Below are 25,951 nucleotides of genomic sequence, written 5' to 3' on the forward strand. Positions count from 1 at the left end.
CAGACCTCATACCAGCCACGTTGCTCCAGGTGCCACACAGACGTGTTGTTAGAAACCTGTTTTTACCACACACCTCCTCTCACTCTGGCCACTATCAGGTTTGGAGCTTGTCTCCTGCAGCACAGAGCGAGTGCCCAGTGCTGTACCATGCTGGTAGCCAGTGTGTGGTAGGCTTTGCTGGTGACCAGTGTTGTGCCTCACTGGCTGCTCAGTGGAGAGCCACTCACTGCCCGACTTAACACCACATCGCATCACACACACACTAAATTACTGCCAACTTAGAGTCTGTTTGGCTGTCTTCACACATTCACTCTCTGAGCCTGCTGTTCTGCATGACACCATCTATACAGTCTTTCACATTTAATTTACACGTCCTGTAGCATCTCTTGTTAATAGCACCCACGGTAAGCACGGCGTTTAGAAAGTTTAACACACGAGAATGTGGTTTCGGTCGGCACACTGGCGGGCGGCACACTCTTTCACACCAACCGCCTGCACCTGAGCTGGATCTTTCACACCTCTCCCCTCTATCTCCCCCCTTCTGCCTTCTGCTTGTCTGGATTCAAGTCTAGAAGAGTAAGTGCTGGTGCATGTTTAGCATGCTGGCATCTGTCTGTAATGCTTGACAGTAGAGTTGTTTGGCCCTTTAGAGGCTTCAGCATGTCTTGTAGATTTAATTTTTCCAGTTTTGAGAGAGACCCTGTATACTTTTGATGTTGGAAGATGAGTTTGTGGTGTGTTTGTGTCTGCGTTGCATGTCTTTTTTCGCAGCTTCTCCGTACACCCTGAGCGTTAAACGTTGTATTTTGTGTTCGCACGTTTTGTGTGGGCTCGCACAGGACTCGCAGAGCAAGCAGGGGGGCTACAGCATGCACCAGCTGCAGGGAAACAAGGAGTTTGGCAGTGAGAAGAAAGGCTACCTGCTGAAGAAGAGTGATGGGTAAGCTGCTAACACAGCCATTATTTAAAAACACAGTAGAGTGCCATTCATGTTGCATTAAAATTTAAAGCGCACGCAGAGACATGACAAGTTCCTAATGTGCGCCCCCCCCCTTCCCACCCTCTCACCTTCCTCTTCTTCACAGGCTGAGGAAGGTGTGGCAGAGGAGGCAGTGCTCAGTGAAGGGGGGCATGCTCACCATCTCTCATGCCACAGTGAGTACAACACAAACACGCACACACACACACACACACACACACACACACACTGACTGTGCAGATCAAAGGGAGAACATCATGCGGGGAGGTTGTGTTGGGCTTTCTCAATCTGGAGGCTGGCAGAGTGGAATTGACATAGATGGGTTGTCATGGCAACCCTGTCTCCCCCTCTCACCCCCCTCCCCTTCCCGCCACCCCTCCCCCCTCTGCCTGCTGCGCCTCGATGACTCATCTCAGAGCGAGTGTGAGCGTACTGTATATGCTGGCACGTCTGCAGGGTCGTCTCTGCTGTTGTGCAGCTGCAGCCGCCGCTGTGTGTGCAGCGTGATGTTCGCTTTTCCTGTGCGGACAGCAGGAGTCTAAGAAAGTGAAATCAAATCTGAATTAGCTCTGCAACACTGTCAGTCATGTGAGTTTTAACCACCTACTGAGCCTCGAACAAAGAGAGCTGCTGGACTGAGGAGCTTAGCAAAATCTGTAAGTTTAGCTAATTGTGGCAAAGCAATGGGGGCGTCTCATCCGGGACACATAAATCACATTAGTGACTTAAAAAAACAGGACATTTTTTGCTTTTTGGTAAATGTAACCTGACAGTAACTGTTCTTTAAAATGATCATATTATATCAGTATTGTTATAAGAAGCCCCTGTAAGATGTCACAGGATAATGTCTCATGTCTTCAAACTAACAAGTTAATTCCTTTTTATTAAGAGAAAGTCATCTGATTAAACAGATAATTCAGATGTTTTGGTCTCTTCAAAGCCACCAGACTCCTTTGACATTGACTGAAATTTTACTTTTGGCACAACAGGAGTTTCCGGTCTACAGCTGCCTCAATTAGTTTGCTTTTGTTATAGTGTGACCTTGGTGAATCTAAACTAACCGTTAAAATCACCAAAGTCACACAATAACACAAACAAACTAATTGATTGAGGCAGTGGTAGACCAGCAAGACTCGTGTTCTGCGAGGTAAAATTACTGTTTTTGTCAAAAGAGGATGGTGGCTTTGAAGAGGGCAAAGATAGCTTCTCAATTTCTGTAAAAATAACATCATAAAAATTTAAATAGTAATCTATTTTAAAATTGTGTCATATCCAACCAGATCCTGTAAAAAACATTAAATTCTGCACTCCTCAGCACAACTAGGAAACCATGAATGACTCAGCTGAGATCAACAGTCACGTGACAAAAATTTAGTGAAACTTCGACTGAACTGCCACTGTTTACACAGAGCAGAGAGAAGAGCACAAGAGAAGTTGTAAAATGTAAATAGTTCAGTATGTGAATTCCCTATTTATTCCAATTTAAGTAACACTTATGAGCACTTGGAAAAAATGTGGTATATATAGATACGCTTTTTTGATTTTCATGATTTATGACATTATAACTGTGTTATACTGCAGAAAAGACATTTTTGAGTTGTTCCCACTTCTAACCACGATTGAGCTGTTTCCATAGAGGTCTACGACTTCATATATTACAGTGAAAAATGAGGCCGCAGTGGCTAAAATGTGACAGGAGCCATAACAATTTCCCTGAAACCGCTTTGGGTTCAGAGGGTTGAAGCTAACAGTCTTGAGCTTGTTGGTTGAGATGGTAAACCTGGTGTTTTCACTCAAGACGCAGCTGGATGTATTGCAACAGGGTGAATACGTTCTGGTGCACGATGACAGATGTATCCATGAGTCTCTGCATTTTTATTGGGAACATTTGCAGTTTTTATAGTTTGTGAGGATGATGTGAACCTTCACACAGTCGCTGCCTCAAACACAATATCCTTTGTGTCTGCTGCGAGAAGCTCAGGGGAAGTGGTTGTCTCAGATGTGATATGAAAGAGTTTCCTTTTGTTCAGTTGAGCGACGGAGGGACTAAAGATTTAACCTATCTGTCACTCTGGGTAGTTATACCAGAGGTTATAATCATTTCTGTGTGTCTGGAGGCAGTTTCTGTGGCAGCTGAACTCTAGGTGACTCTAGTTGACATGGCGTGTTGCCAGCAGGCCAGCCGAGCTCCACGGCTCATCACAGCCTGTTAGCATTTCATTAACACGTGCCCCGGCCCCCTCTTCCGCCCCGCACTGGCAGGAGACAATGCTCAGTATACATGTGCCAACTGGGCCCATTATTACAGTACACAGCCCAGCCAGCACGGTCCACTTTCTTAATGGGGACAACTGGGTTCACCCTGTTCCTCTCTGACGGGAAGCGTTAACTTTGTGAATATTTTAATTCCTGAGGTGTGTGTTTGGAATCTCATTATAATAATAAGATGGTGAGTTGACAGCAAATCAACAATAACTATGTTAATTTGGAAGTTTTGGCTATAGCACACCTGTGTGCCGGTTTGCCCGGATTATTATCATTCCTGTAACTCTTGAAATATATTTAAACTTTATAATGTACATTAAATGTTTAAAAAGGCCCAGTTTATTTTTCTAACATTTTGTTTTAGATGTAAAATCTGAATTTGGTTTTTGAAGTTATCATAATTCAAAATGAAGGTGTCTTTTCCAGTAATATTTATACCATTCATATTTTTATTTAATTCAATGTCACTATTTGAGTGTAAATTGCAAATGCAGATAGGTTAGGGTTATTACCTTAGTGGATAATAATAATAATAATAATAATAATAATAATAAAAACAGAATTAATAAAATAATAATAATAATACATTCAAAGACCCATGTAATCCCCCCCGGTATGACATAGAAAAATTAGGAACATGAGATTAAATAGAAATAGAATAGATTTAGATGTGTTATGCAATGTCAACACATTAGTTCAGCTACTTGATTTTTCTCCTCCGTAATGAAAGGGAAAAAAGCTAAACGCATAAAAATGTGGTCACAAAATAGAAATTTTGTCAATTGAATAATCTCATAAATCCTTTATTATGCAAAACTGTCGTTGGTTCCAACTTCTTAAATATGAAGCTTTTCTGCCTCGCTTTGATTTTCATTTTTGTAAATAGAATATTTTGATGTTTTGGACTGTGTGGCTGATAAACATGCCAAACATTCGGTGTTTCCAGCTTCTCAGATATGAGTATTTGCTGATTATTTCTCTTTTACATATTACCTCTGCCAAGGAGTTAATGTTTTCTGTTTAGTTTGTTTGTTTGTCAGCGGAATTACCCAAAAAAGTACTGGCTTGATTTTCATGAAACTCTCTGAAACCTGCCCCCTTTTAGTTGATTAGTTGACTAATTGGTTGTTTTGGTCATAGGTGACGAAGTTTTCTTTGGCCAATTAGTACATTTTTTATGCTGTTTTTCATGCTGAATGAAACTTGTTGTTGAGCACATCTCTGGTAAATACAAGATTTAAAATGATGCTTTTACATAAACTTTTATAGAGAAACTAAGTTTTTAGAAGGGTGTAACATGGTCTAAAGAAGAACTCATTAAATTTGTCAGCAGATCTGAAATCACGGTGAATTATTTTTCACTTTTGTTAACATTGTGAGATACTGCATGTGGCCTTCATAGAGGTCTGTGGAGGTTACTATTTGGGTTTTGGACCAACCAAGCATTTTAAAAACTTTAAATTTAAACCTTTAATTTTATTTGATAGGAACAATTTAATTGAACTCTACATAGTTCGAATCCAGAATAAGAAACTGATGTGCTGCACAGATAGTTTACAGTTTTTGCTAATCTTCAACTCAATTCAAATAAACATCTTTCAGATTCATCAATAACTATATGCAAACACATCACACAATACAAATACACCATGCTTGAATACAATGATTTGTTATGTGTATTTCCTGTCTGACCCTCTATCTGTTTGTGCTCCACAGTCCAACAGGCAGCCAGTCAAACTGAACCTGCTCACCTGCCAGGTCAAGCCCAGTGGTGAGGACAGGAAGTGCTTTGATCTCATTTCTCGTAAGTTTCACGCTCACATGCTGCACATTTCACTCCCCTGTCTGAATAGTTTAGTTAAATACATGTTAGTATGAGACAGCGGGAGAAGTCCTGCCTTTTATCAACATCAAGGGAAAACGAAGTATGATATTATTTTTAGACTGCTTGTCCAACAGGTAGCACGCAGACACAGAAGTGATGTATTTGAATAATTTACTATGCACCGTCTATCGCTCCTAGTTTTATGAAATGCAAGATAAGAAATGTGCCTGCTTAACGTCATCCTTTCTCTACTCAACAGATAACCGGACATATCATTTCCAAGCTGAAGATGAACAAGAGTTTGTCATGTGAGTACAAAAACCACACTAAAAAGAGCACTTTATCATGATTTCTTGAGGTTTACAGTAATGTTCAAAATAATAGCAGTCAAATTTGACTAACCAGATTAATCCAGCTTTTTAGTATATTTTTTATTGCTATAGTTTTCTGAGAATCTACTGCACCTACTGGTACCTTGTTTGCCATGTAGCAATAAAAAATATACAAAAAACCTGGATTAATCTGGTTAGTCAAATTGGACTGCTATTATATTGGACACTACTGTATGTGTTTACCCATTGACCACTTTTACCTGAATCAAGTAAATGAGTTTGTGTGTGTTCACAAACTGTCAACTTGTGTTTATTTGTTTTTTTTTATTAATGGAGGGGTTGGTAGGCAACTGCTCTCACACTTGAAGACAGGAAGTCACAGAGAGACTGTTGAGAGTGGGTGGCAGGATAGCAGTGGGATTTGTGGTCTGCAGTAAGTCAGGTCGCTCTAACCACACACTGTTGTTTCCCATGCAGGCACACACACACTCATGCATGTTGTTAGGCCCACACACACACACACACTTGCACAGACACGCACACACACACACATGCACAGACACACACACACACGCACAGACACACATGACTGGAGTTGTAGTAATTCAACACGTTTTATAGAATTATCACATAGCAACGTTAGAACTTTTAGTTGTTTATTTCTGCTACATTTTCAGCTAAGGTTTTTCACTCTTCTCTTCTCTCACATGTGCACATGGTTGGTTTTTATTTTTGTTTTTTTAAGTTTAATCTAGTTGAATGAAACAATAAGTAATATTGTTTTTTCACTGTTTGTGATTGCTATATCTGGCTTTTTGTCACGTTGGTTCTCAACCAACCTTTTGAGTTGCAATCAACTTTGTGAACAACTTCCGACGATGATGATGAGAGAGGAAAAAGGAGAAAAATGGTTTAGGCAGATAGACCTGCGGGCCTACCCGTGCTGAACTTGAAGCAGTTAGCTCTGATTGAGAAATGTAAGCAAATAATGCAATTTTGTTTAGTTTGGTTTGGTTTTAATTTCCTAATTGGAATACTTTCCATGGGAATTATTGGAATTTATGGGAATTAACTGGAAATTGGGGGTTTAAATGATCTGTACCATATCCAAACATAAATACAAACATTTTGTTTTGTCATAAGCATACATCCATGCAAAATAATACAATCAAAAAACATTCAACAGTTTCAACAGATTCATTTGTAAGTAGAACTTCATCAAGTTTAAATTATTTTATTGAACAATCAATTATTTCATTAAACAACAAAAACATGAATGTTGAGTTAAATATTACTTTTTCATTGACGTCCAGTCCCACTCCTCAAAGTGGAGAGAGGAAAACTATTTGCAGAGAGCTCTGCAGAGTCATGCAACTGCAGAATCATGACATTTAATACAATTATGAAGCAGCAGCTGCAAAATGTCGCTCGAAACATGAAACTGTGCAGTTTATTTAGGGCCAGGAAACAGACTGAATCATGCCAAAACAAAAGTAAATGCCTGAATTCACACTGAATCTTCTGAAGCTGTGAAGACTTAAAACTCTATTCTGATTTGTGGCACTTTTCCGTCCTGGGCTTGCATGTTCTCACTCTGATGCCTCACTGTGGTTGAACGCTCTGTATCTCCGTGTACTTGTCCTCCTTTGGGATCCAGCTTGCTGCTCCTCACTGCCGCTTCAGTCACGCACTTCCAACTGCAGCAGCAGCAGCAGTGTCTTCATGGGATTTTCCATGAAATATTTAGTATTCCATAGGGCTCCTGCTTGTGCAATCACGCTCCCCCTCAATTAGGCTGGGAGCACATTATGATGCATGATATAAGTAAACACACAAAGGCTTTGGCTCAGCATCTGTACACCTACGCATCTGTGGATTAAAATGTCTTGTTTCTTCACACATTCAGATAAACAGACACTCTAACACATCGGTGCCCACTCCCTGTCTGGCCTCTGCCTCTGCAGACAGGGCTGAGTGACAATGACAGAGGAAGTGCTGACGTCCGGCTCATAAAGCACAGTGTGTGTGTGTGTGTGTGTGTGTGTGTGTGTGTGTGTGTGTGTGTGTGGTTGAGGGTCATTTCAGTGAGTAGACTGCAGAAAAGGCAGATACATCATTTCCTTTCTGCATGATTCTTAATAACCTATCAAACATATACACACATATGCAGTGTAAAACACATTTAACTTAAATCCTGACTTTGACTGTTGATAAAATTGTCACTTCTCATGTAATCTAAAAATGTCAAAGTAATTCTGATAGATACCTAGCCAAAGAGTGTCCGCACCAGATTTCAAGATTTCTAACCAATCAGAACAGCTTTGTGGCACTTTTCCTTATCATACTTAATTATAGTTTTATGTATAATGAAGAAAACATCTCTCTTTGGACCAGTTATACAGACAGTAAATCTTTGTCTTTTCCAGCCAGTAATGGTAATATTACAGTGATAATAGAATCAAAGCCTAACTCTTTACTCTTTTCTAAAGCAGAAAGGATAAGTCAATTGCCAGAAATACCTGAGTCATTGTCAAGTCATTTTTCATTAGGAAAATGCCAAACATTCCAGAGTCCCAATCATGAATTGTAAAAACTGTTCAGTTTTTATCTGTTTTATGTCATTGTGAACTGTAAAACCTTAAAACAGTGGGTTTTCAACCAAACCAAACACATTTTCAAGATGTCTCCTAAAGCTTAAATATATTTTGATGATCTAATGGGCATTTGTCATGATTTTTTACAAGAAAATACCCATCAGATCATGACAGTTATTGCTGTATTTCTTATTTTAGCTTTCCTACTTTATATCTAACAGTGTTTTTTTATCTCTTGGTAAAATTACTCTGCAACTTTTCTTTAAAAATGCATTCTAAATAAAACTATGTTATGATTCATTATGTCTAACACCTGTAATGATGTGTTCCCTCGTACAGCTGGATCTCGGTGCTGACCAACAGTAAGGAGGAGGCCTTGAACATGGCGTTTCGTGGCGAGCAGAGCAGTGGAGGCGAGGACGGTTTAGAGGATCTGACTAAAGCCATCATAGAAGACGTGCTGCGCATGCCGGGCAACGAAATCTGCTGCGACTGCGGAGCTGCAGGTGTGTACTGCTGCTGTTTGTGCATCCAGAGAGGCTACATACACACACACACACACACACACACACACTCTTTCCTGTTTTGTGCTTAGTCAACCCTCACCTTGTTACAGAAAAAGGCAAACACCTTCACTTCAGCATTTTCTGATTTCAATGTGAGCAAATGTTTTATTTAAACCTACGCACCAATCTGGATTTCTTTGCTATGTCACAGCTGCCCTGAACTCTGTGTCCTTCAGTGAGATGGTAACTGAACAAGCTGCAAATCCCCCTGCAGCCTTCAATAAACAAGTGTGTGAGTGCGTGTGCGTGTCTGTGTGTGTGTGTGTGTGTGTGTGTGTGTGTGTGTGCGCGCAGAAGCGTTGTTAGCATTCAGGACACAACCCGATCCTGATCCTCCCCCACATTAGGAAGCAAAGACTCAGCACTCAGGAGTGGCGTAGACATTCAGGCCCTCTGACGCTTAACACACACACACACACACACACACATATAAAGATGCATACACACACTCTCCCTTCTGTCAACACACACAAAGCAGCTCACAGATCGTCCGACGAGAGGACTTTATGCTCTAAGGGATGAAAAAACAAACAATTTCTACGCTTTGAGAAACAACATCATTACATCACGTTGTTACATAAGTCACACACGCTCCGTCGACCCCTGCAATCTGCAGAGGGGAGAGGTAATTTGTTGCTCCATCCATTCACATACATAGTCTCGGTATACGACACATGTTCCAGATGTGCATATAAGCCCTTCGATTCGTTTATCAAGTGCTCCGACAGGGCTTTTCTTTCATCGGTGCATATAATTAACGCCACGGTGGAAAGGTCGTTGCAATGACTTTCAGACGTCACCTCTTTGTTCCCTCTGGTCTAAGTAGAAAGAGGACAGCTTCATCTCATCTGATATTCTCCCAGGATCTCACTCTATACCGCACAGCTTTGCAGCTTTAGCATTAAGCAGCTATAGAGGTCACCGTGCATCAGCTCATCATGCCTTACATGGACTCTGTGACCTAACACCAGCACGCATCTGTTCATGATGTTGTGGAAACGCCTGCCTTCATTCTGCCTGCGTCTCTGTGCATGACTCATTCGGTTTTTTCAGGCTGCAACCCGGCGTTTCCACCAGCATCCGCCTGGTGTTCACTTGTCATATCCTACCACAGCTGAGCAGCTCTGTTTTAAAGCTTAAATCTCTCAGATAGCATCAGAACATCAGGCTGTGACGCCCAGTCAATAGCTGCAGTTTGGAGGGAGCTACATCACAGCACCCTCGTGCCGTTTGCTGGGCTGCAGGTTACGCAATGACCTCTGTCTCCCTCCTGCAGTGTGATGTGACTGTGGTCGCTGCTCGTGCCTGCGACAGTCCTCTAGTGGTCTGAAATGTTTGTTGTTGATGTATGAATAAAAACAATAAATGTAGTCAACATTCAGTTCATTTAAAAACAAGGTTCATGTGTAAAAATACACCAGTCTCTTCAGCTGAAATCATGTTTTTACACACATCACATGTAGGTGCAGCCAAAAATGTGTCCAGCTTTTGACCTGACGAGGTGTTATATGTCCGTTATTTTGGATTTGTTAGGTAGCATGCTTAGGAAACGCTATGTCACTGCTGGGCGTTGGTCAGGACACTGCAGGCGGATATTTCTTTCGGAGTTTTATGGCAGAAACTGTGATAAAAAGGTTACAGAATGATACGTCATCGGTAGGTGTGGTTGATGGGAAGCAGAATAAAATGAGAATTTGGAGCCACAGGGGTGAGAAAAAGATTGCCTACTGCCGTTTCTGCCTAATAGTTTCAGCAACACAGCCCTAAGTTTAATATTGATGTCTCAAAAATATCAAATATTACAGGATTAGATTAAATTACTCCCTTTATCTTCAAGGACTCACACCAAAGAAAATAATGCAACTAAATGCATCTTCTCTTGCCATTTCTGTCTGACTTGTCGTCTGGGAGCTGCTGTGACAAACACAATTTCCCTGCAGGGATTAATAAAGTACTTCTATTCTGTTCTATTCTATTCTATTCTATTCTATTCTATTCTATTCTTTAGTGTTCCTAAGCCAACTAAGAACTAGGCTTAATAATGTGCTTAATTAAGAGAATCAAAGCCTGAAATCCTGTTATGTTTGCTTAAATACAAATCTCCACTGTCTATAGAAGTGGGATATGAAAAACTAAACATGTAAAGACAAGGATTGTGGTGCTGATAAGTCTTGCATTTCTCAGCCTTTTTTTATTTTGTATATTTTTTATTTTTTTCCCACAGAAATCTGACCTAGTTCAGCAAGTGTTATGGCTCATTACGAGTTTTAGTTTAGTTTTATAGCAGAAAATATATACAAAAGTATCTTTAAACATTAAATTTAGCGGGGGGTTTTAAGTAAGAGTGATTGCGTCTGTTGAGGCGCAACATTTTTCTCCCAAGTTTTACAATCACACAGGAATAAATCAAATGTAGAGACTCTGAGAAGCCAATTTATCTGCTGACAGCAGCCTTAAAGGACCAGAATACAGTGCTGACACACGGAATGTATTTTCAGTGAAGGACAGGACTGATGCTTTTTATTGCTGAATAATCTCTAGCCCTCTTATTCTCAGATACAGTTTCAGGTCAGTGTTTGCCTTTGAGATAAAATTGGCATGTTCCTGCTGTCTCAGGCTGGATTTTAGTTGAACTTTACTGATATTTTTTGCACAGTTTATGGCAGTTTGGAGCTTCTAGTGTCATCTGATGTAACATAAAACAAAAGTCTGTCATTTGATATTCAGTACATGTTTGAATCTGAGGTACATCCTTGTAATATTTTTTAACTGTACTTAAAACCACCTGTCCATCCACCTGTAGTCACACTGATTATACCAGCAACCAAGTACTGTAGATTATGGAGAGTATTAACACACATTTTTTCATATTGTCTGTGTTTTTAGATCCTAAGTGGCTGTCCACCAACCTGGGGATCCTGACCTGCATCGAGTGCTCTGGCATCCACCGAGAGATGGGGGTCCACATCTCCCGCATCCAGTCCATGGAGCTCGACAAGCTGGGAACCTCAGAACTCTTGGTGAGTCAGGGAAACGGTCTACCAAGCGAATAAATAACTTTTTTTGAGACAGAAGTCACCACACCCTTTACTATTTTCATCTCCAGTGAAATATTAGAAATAATGAAAGAGCAGTGGAAACACAGCAGAGAGCAGAATTTGATCCTTAAAGCAGCAGAGATACAAACTCCAACAACCGCTGTGCTCATCTGTCTCTGTGAACATGTTAATGCTGTCCTAATATCGTGATCTAATGCAGATTTTTTTCCTCGTTCTCCCCCAGCTGGCCAAGAATGTAGGGAACAGTAGTTTCAATGAGATCATGGAGGGAAACCTCACTTCCCCTACACCAAAGCCCACTCCATCCAGTGACATGTGAGTACTCTGAGAGCAGAAAACTGCCTGAAAACTGGGTTTGTTTTATGCACAAACAGCTGACTGAATCCCTCATCTCCCCCTCTACAGGACTGTGAGGAAGGAGTTCATCAACGCTAAATATGTGGACCACAAGTATGCGAGGAAGACGTGCACGTCCGCGGCAGCTAAAATGATCGAGCTGTTTGAGGCGGTTCAGAACAGAGATCTGCTGTCCCTCATCCAGGTCTACGCAGAGGGGGTTGAACTAATGGAGCCGCTCCCTGAGGTTGGACCGGTGAGTTGATACATTCACAGGGAGCTGTATGAAAAAAGAGAGTAGATTGACCAAAAAGTAAATGTTTTTGGTAACGCTTTATAATAAGGTCCTTAATAACCATTAATTAACAAGTAATAAGGCATTGTTCTCGCTTTAGATCCGGTAGTTGCAAAAAGCATAGTTTACATATAGTAAACTTAAAAGAGATGAGCAATAAAGAATATTTTAATATCAATAAGCAAACCAAAAAAGATTAATAAAGGCGTAGCAAAGACATAATGGGTGGGTCATGGGTGTTTGTAATGCCATTATTAACACTTATATAAGCTTATAAGCACACAACAATGTTAATAAGCATCTTGTAAGGACTTACAAGGGCCTTATTACTTGTTAATTAATGGTTATTACAAGGACCTTAATATAAAGTGTTACCATGTTTTGTTCTGATATCTAGTCATGTGGATCATTTTGGTTTTATTGTTTTATTTTTATTGTCAGTCAAGATTACTGCCTTCATCCAAAAGTAATTTACCAACCATTGTGGCCACTTATGGGCAGTGGAAACAAGTGGACATTTCATAACCTTTTAATATGATTTTGCAAACTTGTTGTTGTGCTTACTGTCAGCTGACAAATGCAAGTCATTCTTTAATAGCTCTGTTTTGGTCTCTACCAACTTTTGAAGGAAACATGTGAGTCTAAACGCTCAGCAATAAATCATTTCATCATAACCACTAAATCTTTAGTGTTGCCCGATTCTTCCAACCACAAAAAAAGCACTAGTTTTGGTAATGTTTTCCTATTTTCTGACATTTTACAGACCAAAGAAATATTGGATTTATCAATAAAGTAATCATCAGATTAATGGAAATTGAAAACAATTGTTAGTTCCAGCCCCATTTGTAAATACCCAGTTCATTTTGGCTGGAAATATATACTATTGAATATTAAAAATGTAATCTTTAAGTGCTTTTGGAAGCATAAATCATTCACCTTCATCTTCTGTTGCAACGCAAGGTTCAACCCAGGAAAACATGTTTGTTATTGTTTATGATTAATTTCTCAGAGATAATATATTATGTTACGTTCACAGTCTAGGTTAGTATGATGCCTTGAATCTTAGCTACATGTCACCATGCTCTTACATGGTTGCAGGATTGTTTTATTACATTTTATCACACAAAATGACCTCATGTTAGACTACAAATCCCATAAATGTCTCTCTCAGAGCTCCATGTACGTTATTGCAGTGGTTTGTCCTTTAATGTTAGCAGCACAACCAAAGCTGACACATTTGTTGAATTATTGGGCGTGTAAAAACGGATGTAACTGTTGAAAAATTCTGAGTCATTCGAGTAAAGTCACCAGCAGGTGGGGATATCCAGCAACCAGCACCACATGAAGGACATCATCTCATTTTGAGTTCATATTTACTGAGATGACGACATCTGTGGCGGCATAATTCATGTTTCTGTTTTTCATTCTGTGGCTTGACGTCTTTGTTTCCCCGCCTGGTTCAGGCACAAATGAAAGTTAAATAACAAGCGGTGGATGGTGAAGATGCTGCACCGTAAACAACGCGGGTGATCAGACTTAATCTGACATAAATGGGTCAAGGTTTTATAACACAGACGTGGTAGTTCTCTGATGAAAAATTAAGCGAACGGCGCAGCAGCAGAATAAAACGGGATACCGCTCGGTGACAGAGGGAGCTGCTGCTGTCTGCGCTATGAAGTCTGACTCACCGATATCTGATCTGCTGTTGTCAGTACATCTGAATGGCTGCTGACAGCACAGTGACACCCCCCCCTCTCAAAACGCAGACACAAACAGCACGACAGGGATGCATGACTACATACAGTCCTTATTCTTTCCTGTAGATACAGTCAAATACACAGCACATGTATTCCTTCATCTTTTCTTTTTTTCTCCATCTTTTGTGCTGCAAGTAAAGAAACGACATCCACATCGGGTTTTGATTCACAGAAAAAGATTAAATTACTGCAAAAAATGTACAACTCTTAGCTTCACGCCTGCTGCAATATTATTTTTAGGAGCCATTTTGTTTACTGCAGCTTGTTTAAATGCTGAAAGAGACATAGAGAGGGAGAGAATACAGAATGGATGCTGCCCAAGATTGTCTCACCGTGTCTTTGCTGTGTTTGATGGCCCCCTGCAGGAATCCGGAGAGACAGCACTGCACTACTCTGTACGGACTGCTGACCAGACCTCACTGCATCTAGTGGACTTCCTCGTGCAGAACAGGTACATTTTTAGCCCTCTTTTTAATCCGAGCAGTTTCAGCATGCTCCTGTCACATTTTAATCGCTGTGGCTCGGTTTTTCAGTCCTGCACCTCGATGGAAAACAGCACAATCATGCAATGTAACACAGTTAAAAGGCCATTAATCATAAAAACGACAAATGCAAGTTTTTCTGAACATGAAATGTATATATAGAATATTTTCCAAGTGCCACAAGTGTTATCAATATTAGTAAAAATTGGGGCTGCACATGAATGTCCTCTCCTCTCTGCTCTGTGTAAACACCCTGCAGTTCAGTCACATGACTGTTGGTCTTAGTCGAGTCATTCATGGCTTCACAGTTGCAGTAAGAGATGCATAATTTATTGTTTTTTTACAGTATCTGGTTACTGCAAACAGTTTATTTTTTATGATATTTTAAATTAGACATGTTAAATCATATCATTTGGAGGAAATATCAGTATTTTATGTTAGTCACACATGATTTGGTTGAAAAATGTTGTGTTCTGTGTGCCTTTCAAGTCCTAATGTGGATTTGTGAGGGTTAAGATTCATATTCACCAAAAAGCCATAATAGAATTGCATAAGAGCGTGGATTAATTTCTGCTATCCATGTATGATAAAGCTTTCAAGATTTATTTCAAAACATCAGCGGTTTAGAACCAAATGATGGAGTAAACAACAGTTTTGTGCAAACACATAGTATCAAACGTGAGCCGTCTGACTGCTGTGAGTCTTTCTTGTTGTGTGCTTCAGTCTGTAATAAAGCAGTGGAAGTGCAGAGGAAAGCTTAGCGCTGCTGCACAGCTCAGCTCAGATTCCCACAAGGCAAACAGAAATGGGTCAAGCACTTGTTCTCTGCCTTAATTTATTCCTCTCTTTTCAATTGTTTACCCACCACTGCTCTGACTGCACACACAAGAAGTGGAACCCTCTCATTAATTAATGGCTGTGCTCATACTGTGTCATGCTTAGCCCTTATTATTTAAGATATTTTTCTTGCCCTTTCTGGGAGCTACAAGAAAACTAAAGGGTTATTTACCTGCTGTATCAGTGGAGCCTGAAGTCAGTTAGGTACAGCTAATATAACTAAATAGCTGTCTTGTGTTATTCTGTGTTTTTATGACTGATTTTAATTACTCACCTCAGATTTTTAACCCTCTTAACCCCACAAGCAGGTTAAAAATAGACAAAATAGGCAAAAGAAAAGGCCAACTTTGCACCATTTATTACAGCCAGAAAGTGTGAAGAAATAATTGTCGGATTATCATATTTCCGAAGGTACTTGAACAATGCGTCAGTCAGGAAATTAAACCAAATCTAAGCTTAAATTAGTAATATTTAATCAAAAGCACTTTATTCTCATTTGAAATTTCGCCAAAAATAAATCTTTGTCACTAACCAGATCCTGTAAAACACATTGAATTCTGCACTCTTCAAAACAACTGAGAAGCCATGAATAATTCTGCTGAGACCAAGAGTCACAGCACAAAAATTCAATGAAACATTGACTGAATTGCAGCTGTTTTTAAAAGCGGAGATTCTTAAGAATCAGAATTAGAAATGCTTTATTGATCCCCGGGGAGAAATTGCTTTGTTACTGCAGAAACAGCCATTGACATAAGTAAGGATGTAAATGAAATAAAGATAAAATAGCGCGGTATACTAAATATACAAAAATAATATTAAATACAAATGCAGTACGTCCTAAGTAAATAGAGATATGGACAAATAGAAATAAAAATAGAAGAAATATAGAAATACATTTTATGTAAAAAGAGGCATGTACACAGATGTGTATGTATATATGTAACAGTGACAAATTGAATTATTTCAAGCGATTTCTATAGAAAGTCCTAATTACACAGATTAATTATTATAAATGAAATTATGAATTATGTGCTCGTAGCTGCTGACGGGAGGTGGAGGAGTTGTTAAAATATTAATAGTTAATATATGTATAGCATGTGGTGCTTTTTTCCAAAATAAATCATTAAAGAAATTGAGGGTTGAAGGAAAAAACAAGGTTAAAGGTTGTTGTTGTTGTTTTTTTAATCCTGTTATGCTAAATCACAAAATCCTGGGTAATAACACATTAACCTGAAGCTGCAGGACTGTGGAAAACACCCTGAGGCTCGTGACCTTTGTCCTGACTGTGTGTGTTTGTGTGTTTGTGTGTTTTGTCCCAGCGGTAACCTGGATAAGCAGACGGAGTGGGGGAACACCGCCCTGCATTACTGCAGCATGTACGAGAAGCCCGAGTGCCTCAAGTTACTCCTGAGGGGCAAGCCGGCGACTGATATCAGTGAGTCACACGTCGAGGTTCATCCTCTCGTTTAATGTCATCTGTGCGCTCGTATCAGACTCCTAACTGTTGATTATTCCTCCGCTCCCTTCAGCCAATCAGAACGGAGAGACGGCGCTGGATGTTGCCAGGCGACTGAAGAACATTCAGTGTGAGGAGGCAGTAAGTACCGGACCACCCGGCTGCTGATTCTGGGCATCAGAGGCGATTTTAATGCTCTAAAGAAAACCATTAAATCACAAAAATATATATGAACCAAAGAAAAGGTCGTGGAGAATAGATGGTTGATTAAACATGTTATTATGAAGATTATTTATAACACTAGATGGCAGTCAAAGGTCTGTCTCCAGCCTCAGGCAACAGTGATAACAGAGTGGAAATAATTGTTAATGTATGTTCATTATTAACGCTAAAATGAGTGTGCAGACATACACAAAAACACTACTTTAAATACAGGATTATATATATATATATATGTGTGTGTGTGTATGTATATGTATATGTATATATGTGTGTATATGTATATGTATATGTATACACACACATATGTATATATATATATGTATATAGGTATGTATCTATATATATATATGTATGTATATGTATGTGTACTGGAAAAATACTTTTTGGTTATTGAAAAATGGCATTAGAGATTTCTAAATTGCTCTCATACAACCCACATTCTAAAAAAGCTGTGACGCTGTGTAAAATGTAAATAAAAACTGAATGCATTACACTCAGAATAATGTATATTTACAAAAAGAAAAAGGTTTATCAGTTGGATTGTGAAATATTTTTTCTTTGTACAGTTCTCAGTTGAATATATGTTATAAAGGATTAACAGCTTTTAGGGAATCATGGTTGCAACATACACAATATTTTTTACAGACAGTGTTTAACCTTACACATTAAATTTTGCTGAATTTTGACATTTTTGGGGTGTCCCGTTGGCACACCTGGTAGAGCGCATACCACAGAGGCTTGGTCCTCACAAGCAGGAAGCCCAGGTCAAATTCGACTCTCCCTTTCATTCTGTATCTCTCCATTATCGATACAGCTAAAAGATGGCCCAAAAAATAACATTAAAATTTCCATTTAAACATTAGGAAAATTAGTCATCAAGAGCATTCTTACTACTTGGAAGCTGATATTGATGTAACTTCTTTATCTTGTTGCTGTTTTGCATTGGATTATTAATGATTTGGGATCTATTTTCATGTGTGTAACCAATGAATTTGTGTGTGTGTCAGCTTGTGCAGGCTGCAGAGGGGAAGTTCAACCCTCACATCCATGTGGAGTACGAGTGGAGCCTCAGACTGGAGGAGATGGACGAGAGCGACGACGACCTCGATGATAAGGTTTGAAACATTAAGGAGCTTCACATTCAGCTTGAATTCAATCAGGTTTTCATCATGCCCCATAATGTGCTGCTGAATCTAATAATAAAAACTACTGAGTAGTGTTGCTCTAGAGCTCAGAGTTTGGAGTGTGGGATTATAGAAGTTGTTTCACTGCCATTGCCGTCACTGTAGTCAGCTTCTCCTGGTTAGAATTCATCGATCAGGAGCTTTATACCACGAGACAGTTTATCTGTAGAGGTCTCCTCTCCCAAAACAAACGGACCAGTGATTAAAACCAGTGAAAACACAGAATAAATCAGTTTGCTAGCTGCGAGCCGAGCTTCAAGCCGAGCTGCCGCTAACATTTGTTTCTTTGATAACTTAAGAGCCAGACGTCTGATGACTAAAATCCTTCATTATGTTAAAGGATATAGTGAAAAACAACCAAGATCTGAAAAATGTGGCTTTAAACTGGATAAAAAGTCAATTTTATGACAAATTCTGGCAGGCAACATCAATCCACATGTGCAATAAAATAAAAAAGACTTATCTTGAATAAAAAGATGGATTTTTCTGGGTTTAAATATAGTTTGACACATTTGGGATAATGTTAGTACACAACTCAACAAAATATATAACAGCTCAAGTCATTTTTAGACATTTAAAATCGAGAAAAGTTCAATTTGTACATTTAACCAGAAGTACTGTATTTCCTAAAATTAGGGTTGTCACGATACTAAAATTTTTAACTCGATACCGATACTCAGGAAAATATTCGATACTCGATACCATTTTCGATACCACAAGGATAAAAACAAAGACCCCAAAACTTAACAGAAATATTTTTATTGACAAGAAAAATGCAATATGTTAAAATTAACAGAACCACAGGTTAAATATTTATAATAAAAAACAGTTGTGCAAAAAGAAACTGCAACTATGATAACAAGCTTCAGATACTCGATACTTTTGAAAATGAGTATCGTATCCGGATACAACGTTTTAGTATCGATACCTTTTTGAGTATCAATACTTTTGACAAGCCTACCTAAAATGTAAAACAGTTCATTTACAGCAGGTGCATGTCAGGTTAGGATGTCGGCTCTGCAGAATCAAAGAGCAACGACTTATTCTTCCTTATTCTTTGGCTCTGTCTCAACTTATTTATTCTGCACTGGAATTCTACTCCTTAATACATACTCCTTTAGACACTTTATTTTTACATAACATTTTCTTGTATTTTTCTTGTATTTTTATATTTTATTGCTTGAAGTATGCCTAGGTTGTTCTTTTTATTTAATTGTGTTGTCATTGTCTCTGTGTGTAATACTGCTGCTACACTATAATTTCCCAGCTTGGGATAAATAAAGTCTATCTATCTATCTATCTATCTATCTATCTATCTATCTATCTATCTATCTATCTATCTATCTATCTATCTGTCTATCTGTCTGTCTGTCTGTCTGTCTGTCTGTCTGTCTGTCTGTCTGTCTGTCTGTCTGTCTGTCTGTCTGTCTATCTATGTATCTATCTATCTAACTGTCTCATGTCCCTCTGCAGCCCAGTCCCATCAAGAAGGACCGCTCCCCGAGGCCTCAGAGCTTCTGCCACTCCTCCAGCCTGTCCCCCCACGACAAGCTCTCCCTGCCGGGCTTCATCAGCCAACGGGACAAACAGCAGCGCCTGTCCTACAGCGCCTTCACCAACCAGATGTACAGCGCCTCCACCGACCTCACCTCCTCCCCCGTGGCTGACGGGCCGCCGCTGCCGCCCAGGAACCAGGGCAAAGGTCAGACCTGCCTGCTCCGAGTGCTTAACCAGACAGCATCAGCACAGTTTTACATAGCTTATAACCGTGACAGTCAATAAATTCAGGAGATCGTGTTCTGCTAATATCTCTTTTGCTTGTAATGCAAACTGCGTTCTCCGCTGTGTCTGATTACTGTAGACTTTCAAACTGCACTTTATTATGTCTGTTAATGTTTGATTATATCCAGGACAGGGTTAGGTGCAGAGGAATGCTTCGTAATCACTTTTCTGGAGAGTTTCTTGCGCTGTCAGTCAGTCCACACACACACAAACAAACACACACCCTGCAGTGGAATGCAATTTGTCAACACACAGATCAGAGGGCGGGATGCAGGTGTCATTAAGAATGCTTACACAGTAAACCTTCAGGAAAACATGGCTGCAGGAGAGGGCAGGGTGAAGATGGTTAGTCAGGCATGTGAAACGGAAGCTGGATACACACTCCATCATTTTCCTCGACACATGGTACACACGGTGCACTGTGGGCGTGCTGTCTCTGCAGAATTAGAATTAAAGATAACTTTCCTCCCTCTGTGGAGGGGTTTAACACGTAGCTTTTTAGTTCATGGTTAAAAACATGCTTCCACTGCAAAACACCCATCCCAACAAGTCATTTTAATCCATTATTGATCATTTAAATCTTATTTTTCTTAAAACAACAGGTGTGAAATTTCACTTGTTTCCAGTCGCTTCGATAGACCCGAGTTACTGCTGCTACGCCTATCAGGCCTTCTGTTCTCACACAGTTCATGAAGATAACACAACAGATTAACCGTTTATTTAACAATCAGTCTTTGCTTTCACGCACTAGTGAACAAAAATTGGCTTCTCATTTCTGGCTGGCAACGGTTGAAATTTTTGGCTGAAGTGACGACTGTCGCTGGCAGATTTTCTCAGCTGGAGCTAGCAGAATAACACTTACTCCGTCTGCAGCTGTTCATTGTTTTTAGTCCACTCGCTTTAATACAAAAACCCTGTAAAACAGTTTTACATATTAACATGATGGCTACATGCTTGATTTATTCTAAAAGAATGAGACTAAAACTGCATGTTTCAGGAAAGAAGTCAGCATCTTCCATCATGTGAGGGTCCATGTAGAAGAAAATGCATTGTAGAGTCCTAAGATTATGGTACAGTGTACAGTCATGGAAAATATATTAGACTACCCTTTTTCTTCAATTTCTTGTTCATTTTACAACTAAAGGTACATTTGTTTGGACAAATATAATGATAACAGCAAAAATAGCTGATAAGCTGATTTAAGAGCTGATATCTAGCCATTTTCCATGGTTTTCTTGATAATAACCCAAATCATTTCAAGAAAACCATATAAAATGTCTAGATATCAGCTCTTAAATTAAACTCTCATCAGCTATTTTTGTTGTTTTCATTATATTTGTCCAAATTAATGTACCTTTAGTTGTATCAGGCATTAAAATGAGCAAGAAACTGAAGAAAACAAGGGTGGTCTAATAATTTTTTTCCATGACTTTATAATCGATATATAATATCATAAATAAAAGTGTAATTAAAATGTTCATTTGTTCAAAATTAACGTTTTTTGATGCCTAAAATAGAAAAAAATAAAATAATAAATAAATAATAATAATAATAAAATAATAATAAATTGTATTTTTATTGAAGTGTTTTAACAGAACTGGAAACAAGTGACGTTTTTGAGTTTGATTTCTGCAAAAATAAGATGAGAAGCCTGATTAAGAGGCTAAATGACTTGCATACATATAGAGCAACATGCTAACTCTTCCGATGCTACAGACCAGCAGTGCAGCGCTCTCTCTCAGTGGGTGCTGACGAGTTCGGCCCCGGGGGCCAGCTACGCGCCATTTTTTTCCTCTTTTCTTTTCTTTGCTTGCCACTGATAAGATTTCATCTTGTTATTTTACAGTGTGTGGGAGCAGCTCTTTTAAAGACTGACATACTGTAGATTCTCTCCCACACTCCTCATCTCGCTCTCTTTTCTTTCTCTTTTTTGTTTCTCTATTCTTTCAGCTCCACACTTGGCATTCCTTGGCTCTCATTCGCACTACGCCACACTGGCTGGCACTCGACCATACATCAGTGAATATCCTGGTTTTATGTTCTCCCCCCTTACTCGGCTGTGTGCCCCATATATACTTCTCCTTCAGTTGTTTCCTCCTTTACAGCTCACATTCACAGGGTGGTGGTGTTTATTTAAGTCAACAATGGGACCACGTAGGCAAGCCGAGAGTCTCCACTTAATTATTTCTTGCCTACGTGAATTTTTATCATACTGGAATCATGTCCCACCATCCTTGAGCTGTAAACTCTTCACCACAGCTGATTCCTCTCTGGCTGAGCTCTCTATTAGCTGCTTTCGCTCTATATTAGTGAGCAGTGAGTGCTTTGGAGTCCCATTAGACACAAACAGGCATATTCATGAACAAATTCACAGAGTTTGACACCAAAAATGTGCCCACACCCTGAATCGGTGTCCTTTTCCATTATTTTGCATTCCCGTTCGGACATTTCTGTTATAATTTGTCCAGACACTACGTTGTTTTCTTCCTCGTTTTCCATATTTTCCGCTCCTCCTCTCCTCTCCATGCTTCATTATCCTCTCCTTTACTGTTCTGGGTTTTGGATGTTTTACAGAATGACGTTTTTTCGGGGGGCTTCATCACCTCATGTGTTTTATGTATCGCTCCTCCAGCTCCTCCCCCATCTGGCCCTCCCTCTACACTCACACCAGGAGGCAGCTCCACCCTGTCCAAGAAGAGACCTCCGCCCCCACCTCCTGGACACAAACGCACCCTGTCTGACCCACCCAGCCCGCTCTCTCACAGTCCACACAGTAAAGGGGGCTTGACTGGGGGTGAGACACAAGCAAGCACACCTCTAAACAGGGTTTCACTCGGGCATGGCTCCAGCCTGAACCTATGATATTACCACCCTTTAAATTTAAGAATGTATTTTATGTTTAGAGATTTCTTTCATTTAAAGTCATACAGACTTCTGGATGCTTTTTTTAATGTCTCTTTGTGGAATTCAAAGGTATGTTGAATTGTAATTTGGCCCCTTACATAAATTAGTTTGGGGCTCCAACATACAGTTTTTTTTCACCCAACAGTATGTTTATTGGGTGTTCAACATTTTATAAAAATACATATATCAATATATCAATACATATTAATGCACAAACAATATAAAATGGCTAAAAATAATATTTAAATGTTATTTAAATGATTAGAGATCAGTTGTAAGTACTAATATTGTTAATCATTTATTAAATTAATTGCTATTACATAAAGGGTGCTATAATAAAGATATTTATCTATTTCTAAAAAATCACCAGAGGGGGGTACTCTGCTTGTTTTTAAAGTCATCGGACTCCTTTGACAAATACAGTCATTTTACCTTTAGGGCACGTGAGTTGCTGGTCTACTGCTGCTTTGATTGTTTAGTTTGTTTTTGTTTGTTATTGTGTGATTTTGGTGTTTTAAAGGGTGAACTTGAATTCACCTAAGTTACATAATAATACAAAGCACAAAAACAAACTAACAACTTGAGGCAGAGGTAGACCACCTGTGTTCTACAACGTAAAATTACTGTTTTTGTCAATGGAGTCTGGTTGATTTGAAGAGAGCAAAGATGGATAAGATGGCTTCAGGTTATTTTAGTATGAGTTCACCAATTAACCCTTTATCGGGCGAAGAACTGTATTTGGTAACTTCAGCGGATTTCTAAAATGAGGTCCCCATGTCTCTCTGTGAGGTCGTAGACCCACATGGATTTCTAATAAGCAAAGATCAGACTACGTCACAGGGGTAATATTTGGAGAAAAAAGTAGAAAATTTACTTGATTAAAGTGGCAAATCTACAAGAAAAAAAGTCGCAGAATCAAGAAATTTAAAGTGGCAAATCTGTGCAAAAATAGTCACAGATTTACGAGAAAAAAACTGGAAAAAAGCAACTTTTTTCTTGAAGATTCACCACTTTAAACCTCATAAATCGGTGCATTTTTTTCTCGTAGATTTGCCACTTTAATCTTGTGAATTCATTTCTCAAAATATTACCCCCCTCCCCCGGGTCCGTATGTTTTTTTACACATTCTGGCTGTATGTAATATCCTCCAATATTCTCTAGGGTTGAAATTTGGAATTTGAGTGCCTTATTAAGGGTTAACATACTTTCATACTGCACAAAGAGGCATCCCCAAGTTGACTCACTTGGGGTTGGATAGAAAGGAAAGCATTGATTTGTTTATTTTGGGGGGTTTTGGAGACAAAATATGACAAACATACCTCAGTCATCTTACCTACACTCTTGTGTCCCTTACGGGTATAACGGGGACATTTTTTACTGTTATTCCACTTTTATCATTTGTCCTCTGTGGTGTTTTGTGCACTTTGTGTCACCCGTACAGTAACACCCAACCGCTAATTCACTGATGACACTTTATTGCACAACCTCCAAATAACAAGGGCTCATGGAAAGCTCAGCCAGATGACGCCTCCCTCATTATTTTTTTCAACCATCACAGCATGTTAATTTGTTTCCACATTTATATTAAATTAATCTCTTGGCTAGTGCTCTGTTATGTTGTTAAATAATCTGTTTGTCGTCATCAATGTCAATGTTGTAGGAAGTGACTCCACCCCTCCGCCTGTCAGCAAGATGTCTCCTGTTTCTAACAAGTTTGAAGGGATTCCTCAGCAGCAAAGGTACAAAAAAAAGTGAAATGCGAAGCTTAATTGGCCTGAAATTAATATATATGGTAATAAATTATTATTATTATTATTATTATTATTATTAATAATAATAATAATAATAATAATGATAGTAACAACAGCAATACTAATAATAAAAAATATATTTTTTTAAATCCTGTTACATTAACGGTGAAATAATAACGAAATTAATAACAAACATTATGTATTTATAAAACCCCAAAGAGGGAGTTGCTGATCTCTATATATGTAAATATATTTATATTATATATGTGGTTATAAATAATTTTATCAAACTATTATTAAAATTATTACAGATTTTTATTGTTATTATTATTATTTCCATTCGATAAATGGTGAAATAATAATAAATAATAACAAATATACTTTTACATTTTTTAAAAACCCAGAAGGGGTACTTTGCTTGCTTCATAGTTACCAGAATCCTTTGATCAAAAAGTAATTTTATAAATATATCAATTGCTATAATAAAATGTTTTACAGCTGATGAGGTACATGCATCTTTTAAGATTCTGCTTTTCAATTAACTTCATTTGAAAATCTTTTCCCAGCACTACTTCAAGCAACACAAAGTCTACACTTGGTCCAAGGGTTCTTCCCAAACTACCTCAGAAAGGTACAGTCTCTGCCAGTTTTTCATTTTGATGTTAAATGAACGAAGAGGTTATTGAGTAACTTGATGCTTCTCTCTCCAGTGGCATTGCGGAAGATTGACACCATTCACCACCCGTCTATGGATAAGCCCAGCCTTCCTCCAGAGGTCTTCCAGAAGTCGCCGCCGGCAACCGACACCCCGCAGAAGGCTCCTCTGGCAGAAAGGCCTCAGCTGGCAGACCTGCCCCCCAAACCGCAGCCGTCTGAACTTCCCCCCAAACCCGGAGAACTTCCTCCCAAGCCGCAGCTCTCTGACCTTCCTCCTAAACCTCAGCTGGGAGACCTCCCGCCCAAACCCCAGCTCAAAGACCTGCCTCCCAAGCCTCATCTCTCAGACATCCCCCCCAAACCTGGAACAGTGGAGTCCGCTCCCAGGCCGCCTCCAGGAGAGACGCTGCAGAGGCCTCAAACGCAACCTCCGCCTCCACCTCAAAGTCAGCCTCAACCTCAACCGCAGCCTCAGCCTCAAGACTCACCGTCACCCAATCAGCAAGCCAATATAGGGACCCCCACCCAACAAGCTGCTGAAGACACCAATGGGACCCCGACTACAGGGACTGCAGAGACTCCAGTGCCCCTCCCGAGGAAGATCAACACAGTATGAGCATGCTTCTTTTATTTCTTGGCTTGCTGAGCTCCCACTTTTTAAGCAAATA

At 39.4% G+C, this 25,951-nt stretch overlaps 1 protein-coding gene across 2 annotated transcripts in view; it reads left to right on the forward strand.

Annotated features, from left to right (window-relative positions):
- asap1b (ArfGAP with SH3 domain, ankyrin repeat and PH domain 1b) overlaps positions 1-25,951 on the forward strand; it is a 74,926-nt gene that overhangs the window by 46,558 nt on the left and 2,417 nt on the right. The window contains exons 10-26 of one of the 2 annotated variants that reach the window (XM_059327354.1): positions 840-940; positions 1,086-1,155; positions 4,961-5,048; positions 5,329-5,377; positions 8,335-8,501; positions 11,448-11,581; positions 11,844-11,935; positions 12,026-12,212; positions 14,374-14,459; positions 16,647-16,762; positions 16,857-16,924; positions 18,013-18,120; positions 19,663-19,891; positions 22,604-22,765; positions 24,536-24,614; positions 25,193-25,257; positions 25,337-25,893. In XM_059327354.1, the coding sequence (XP_059183337.1) occupies positions 840-940; positions 1,086-1,155; positions 4,961-5,048; positions 5,329-5,377; positions 8,335-8,501; positions 11,448-11,581; positions 11,844-11,935; positions 12,026-12,212; positions 14,374-14,459; positions 16,647-16,762; positions 16,857-16,924; positions 18,013-18,120; positions 19,663-19,891; positions 22,604-22,765; positions 24,536-24,614; positions 25,193-25,257; positions 25,337-25,893 (2,358 nt within the window). The remainder of the gene's footprint in view (positions 1-839; positions 941-1,085; positions 1,156-4,960; positions 5,049-5,328; positions 5,378-8,334; positions 8,502-11,447; positions 11,582-11,843; positions 11,936-12,025; positions 12,213-14,373; positions 14,460-16,646; positions 16,763-16,856; positions 16,925-18,012; positions 18,121-19,662; positions 19,892-22,603; positions 22,766-24,535; positions 24,615-25,192; positions 25,258-25,336; positions 25,894-25,951) is intronic. The other variant, XM_059327356.1, reaches the window with a different exon arrangement.

The sequence above is a fragment of the Centropristis striata genome, chromosome 23 (genome assembly GCF_030273125.1).
Source record: "Centropristis striata isolate RG_2023a ecotype Rhode Island chromosome 23, C.striata_1.0, whole genome shotgun sequence".
Classification (NCBI taxonomy): Eukaryota; Metazoa; Chordata; class Actinopteri; order Perciformes; family Serranidae; genus Centropristis; species Centropristis striata.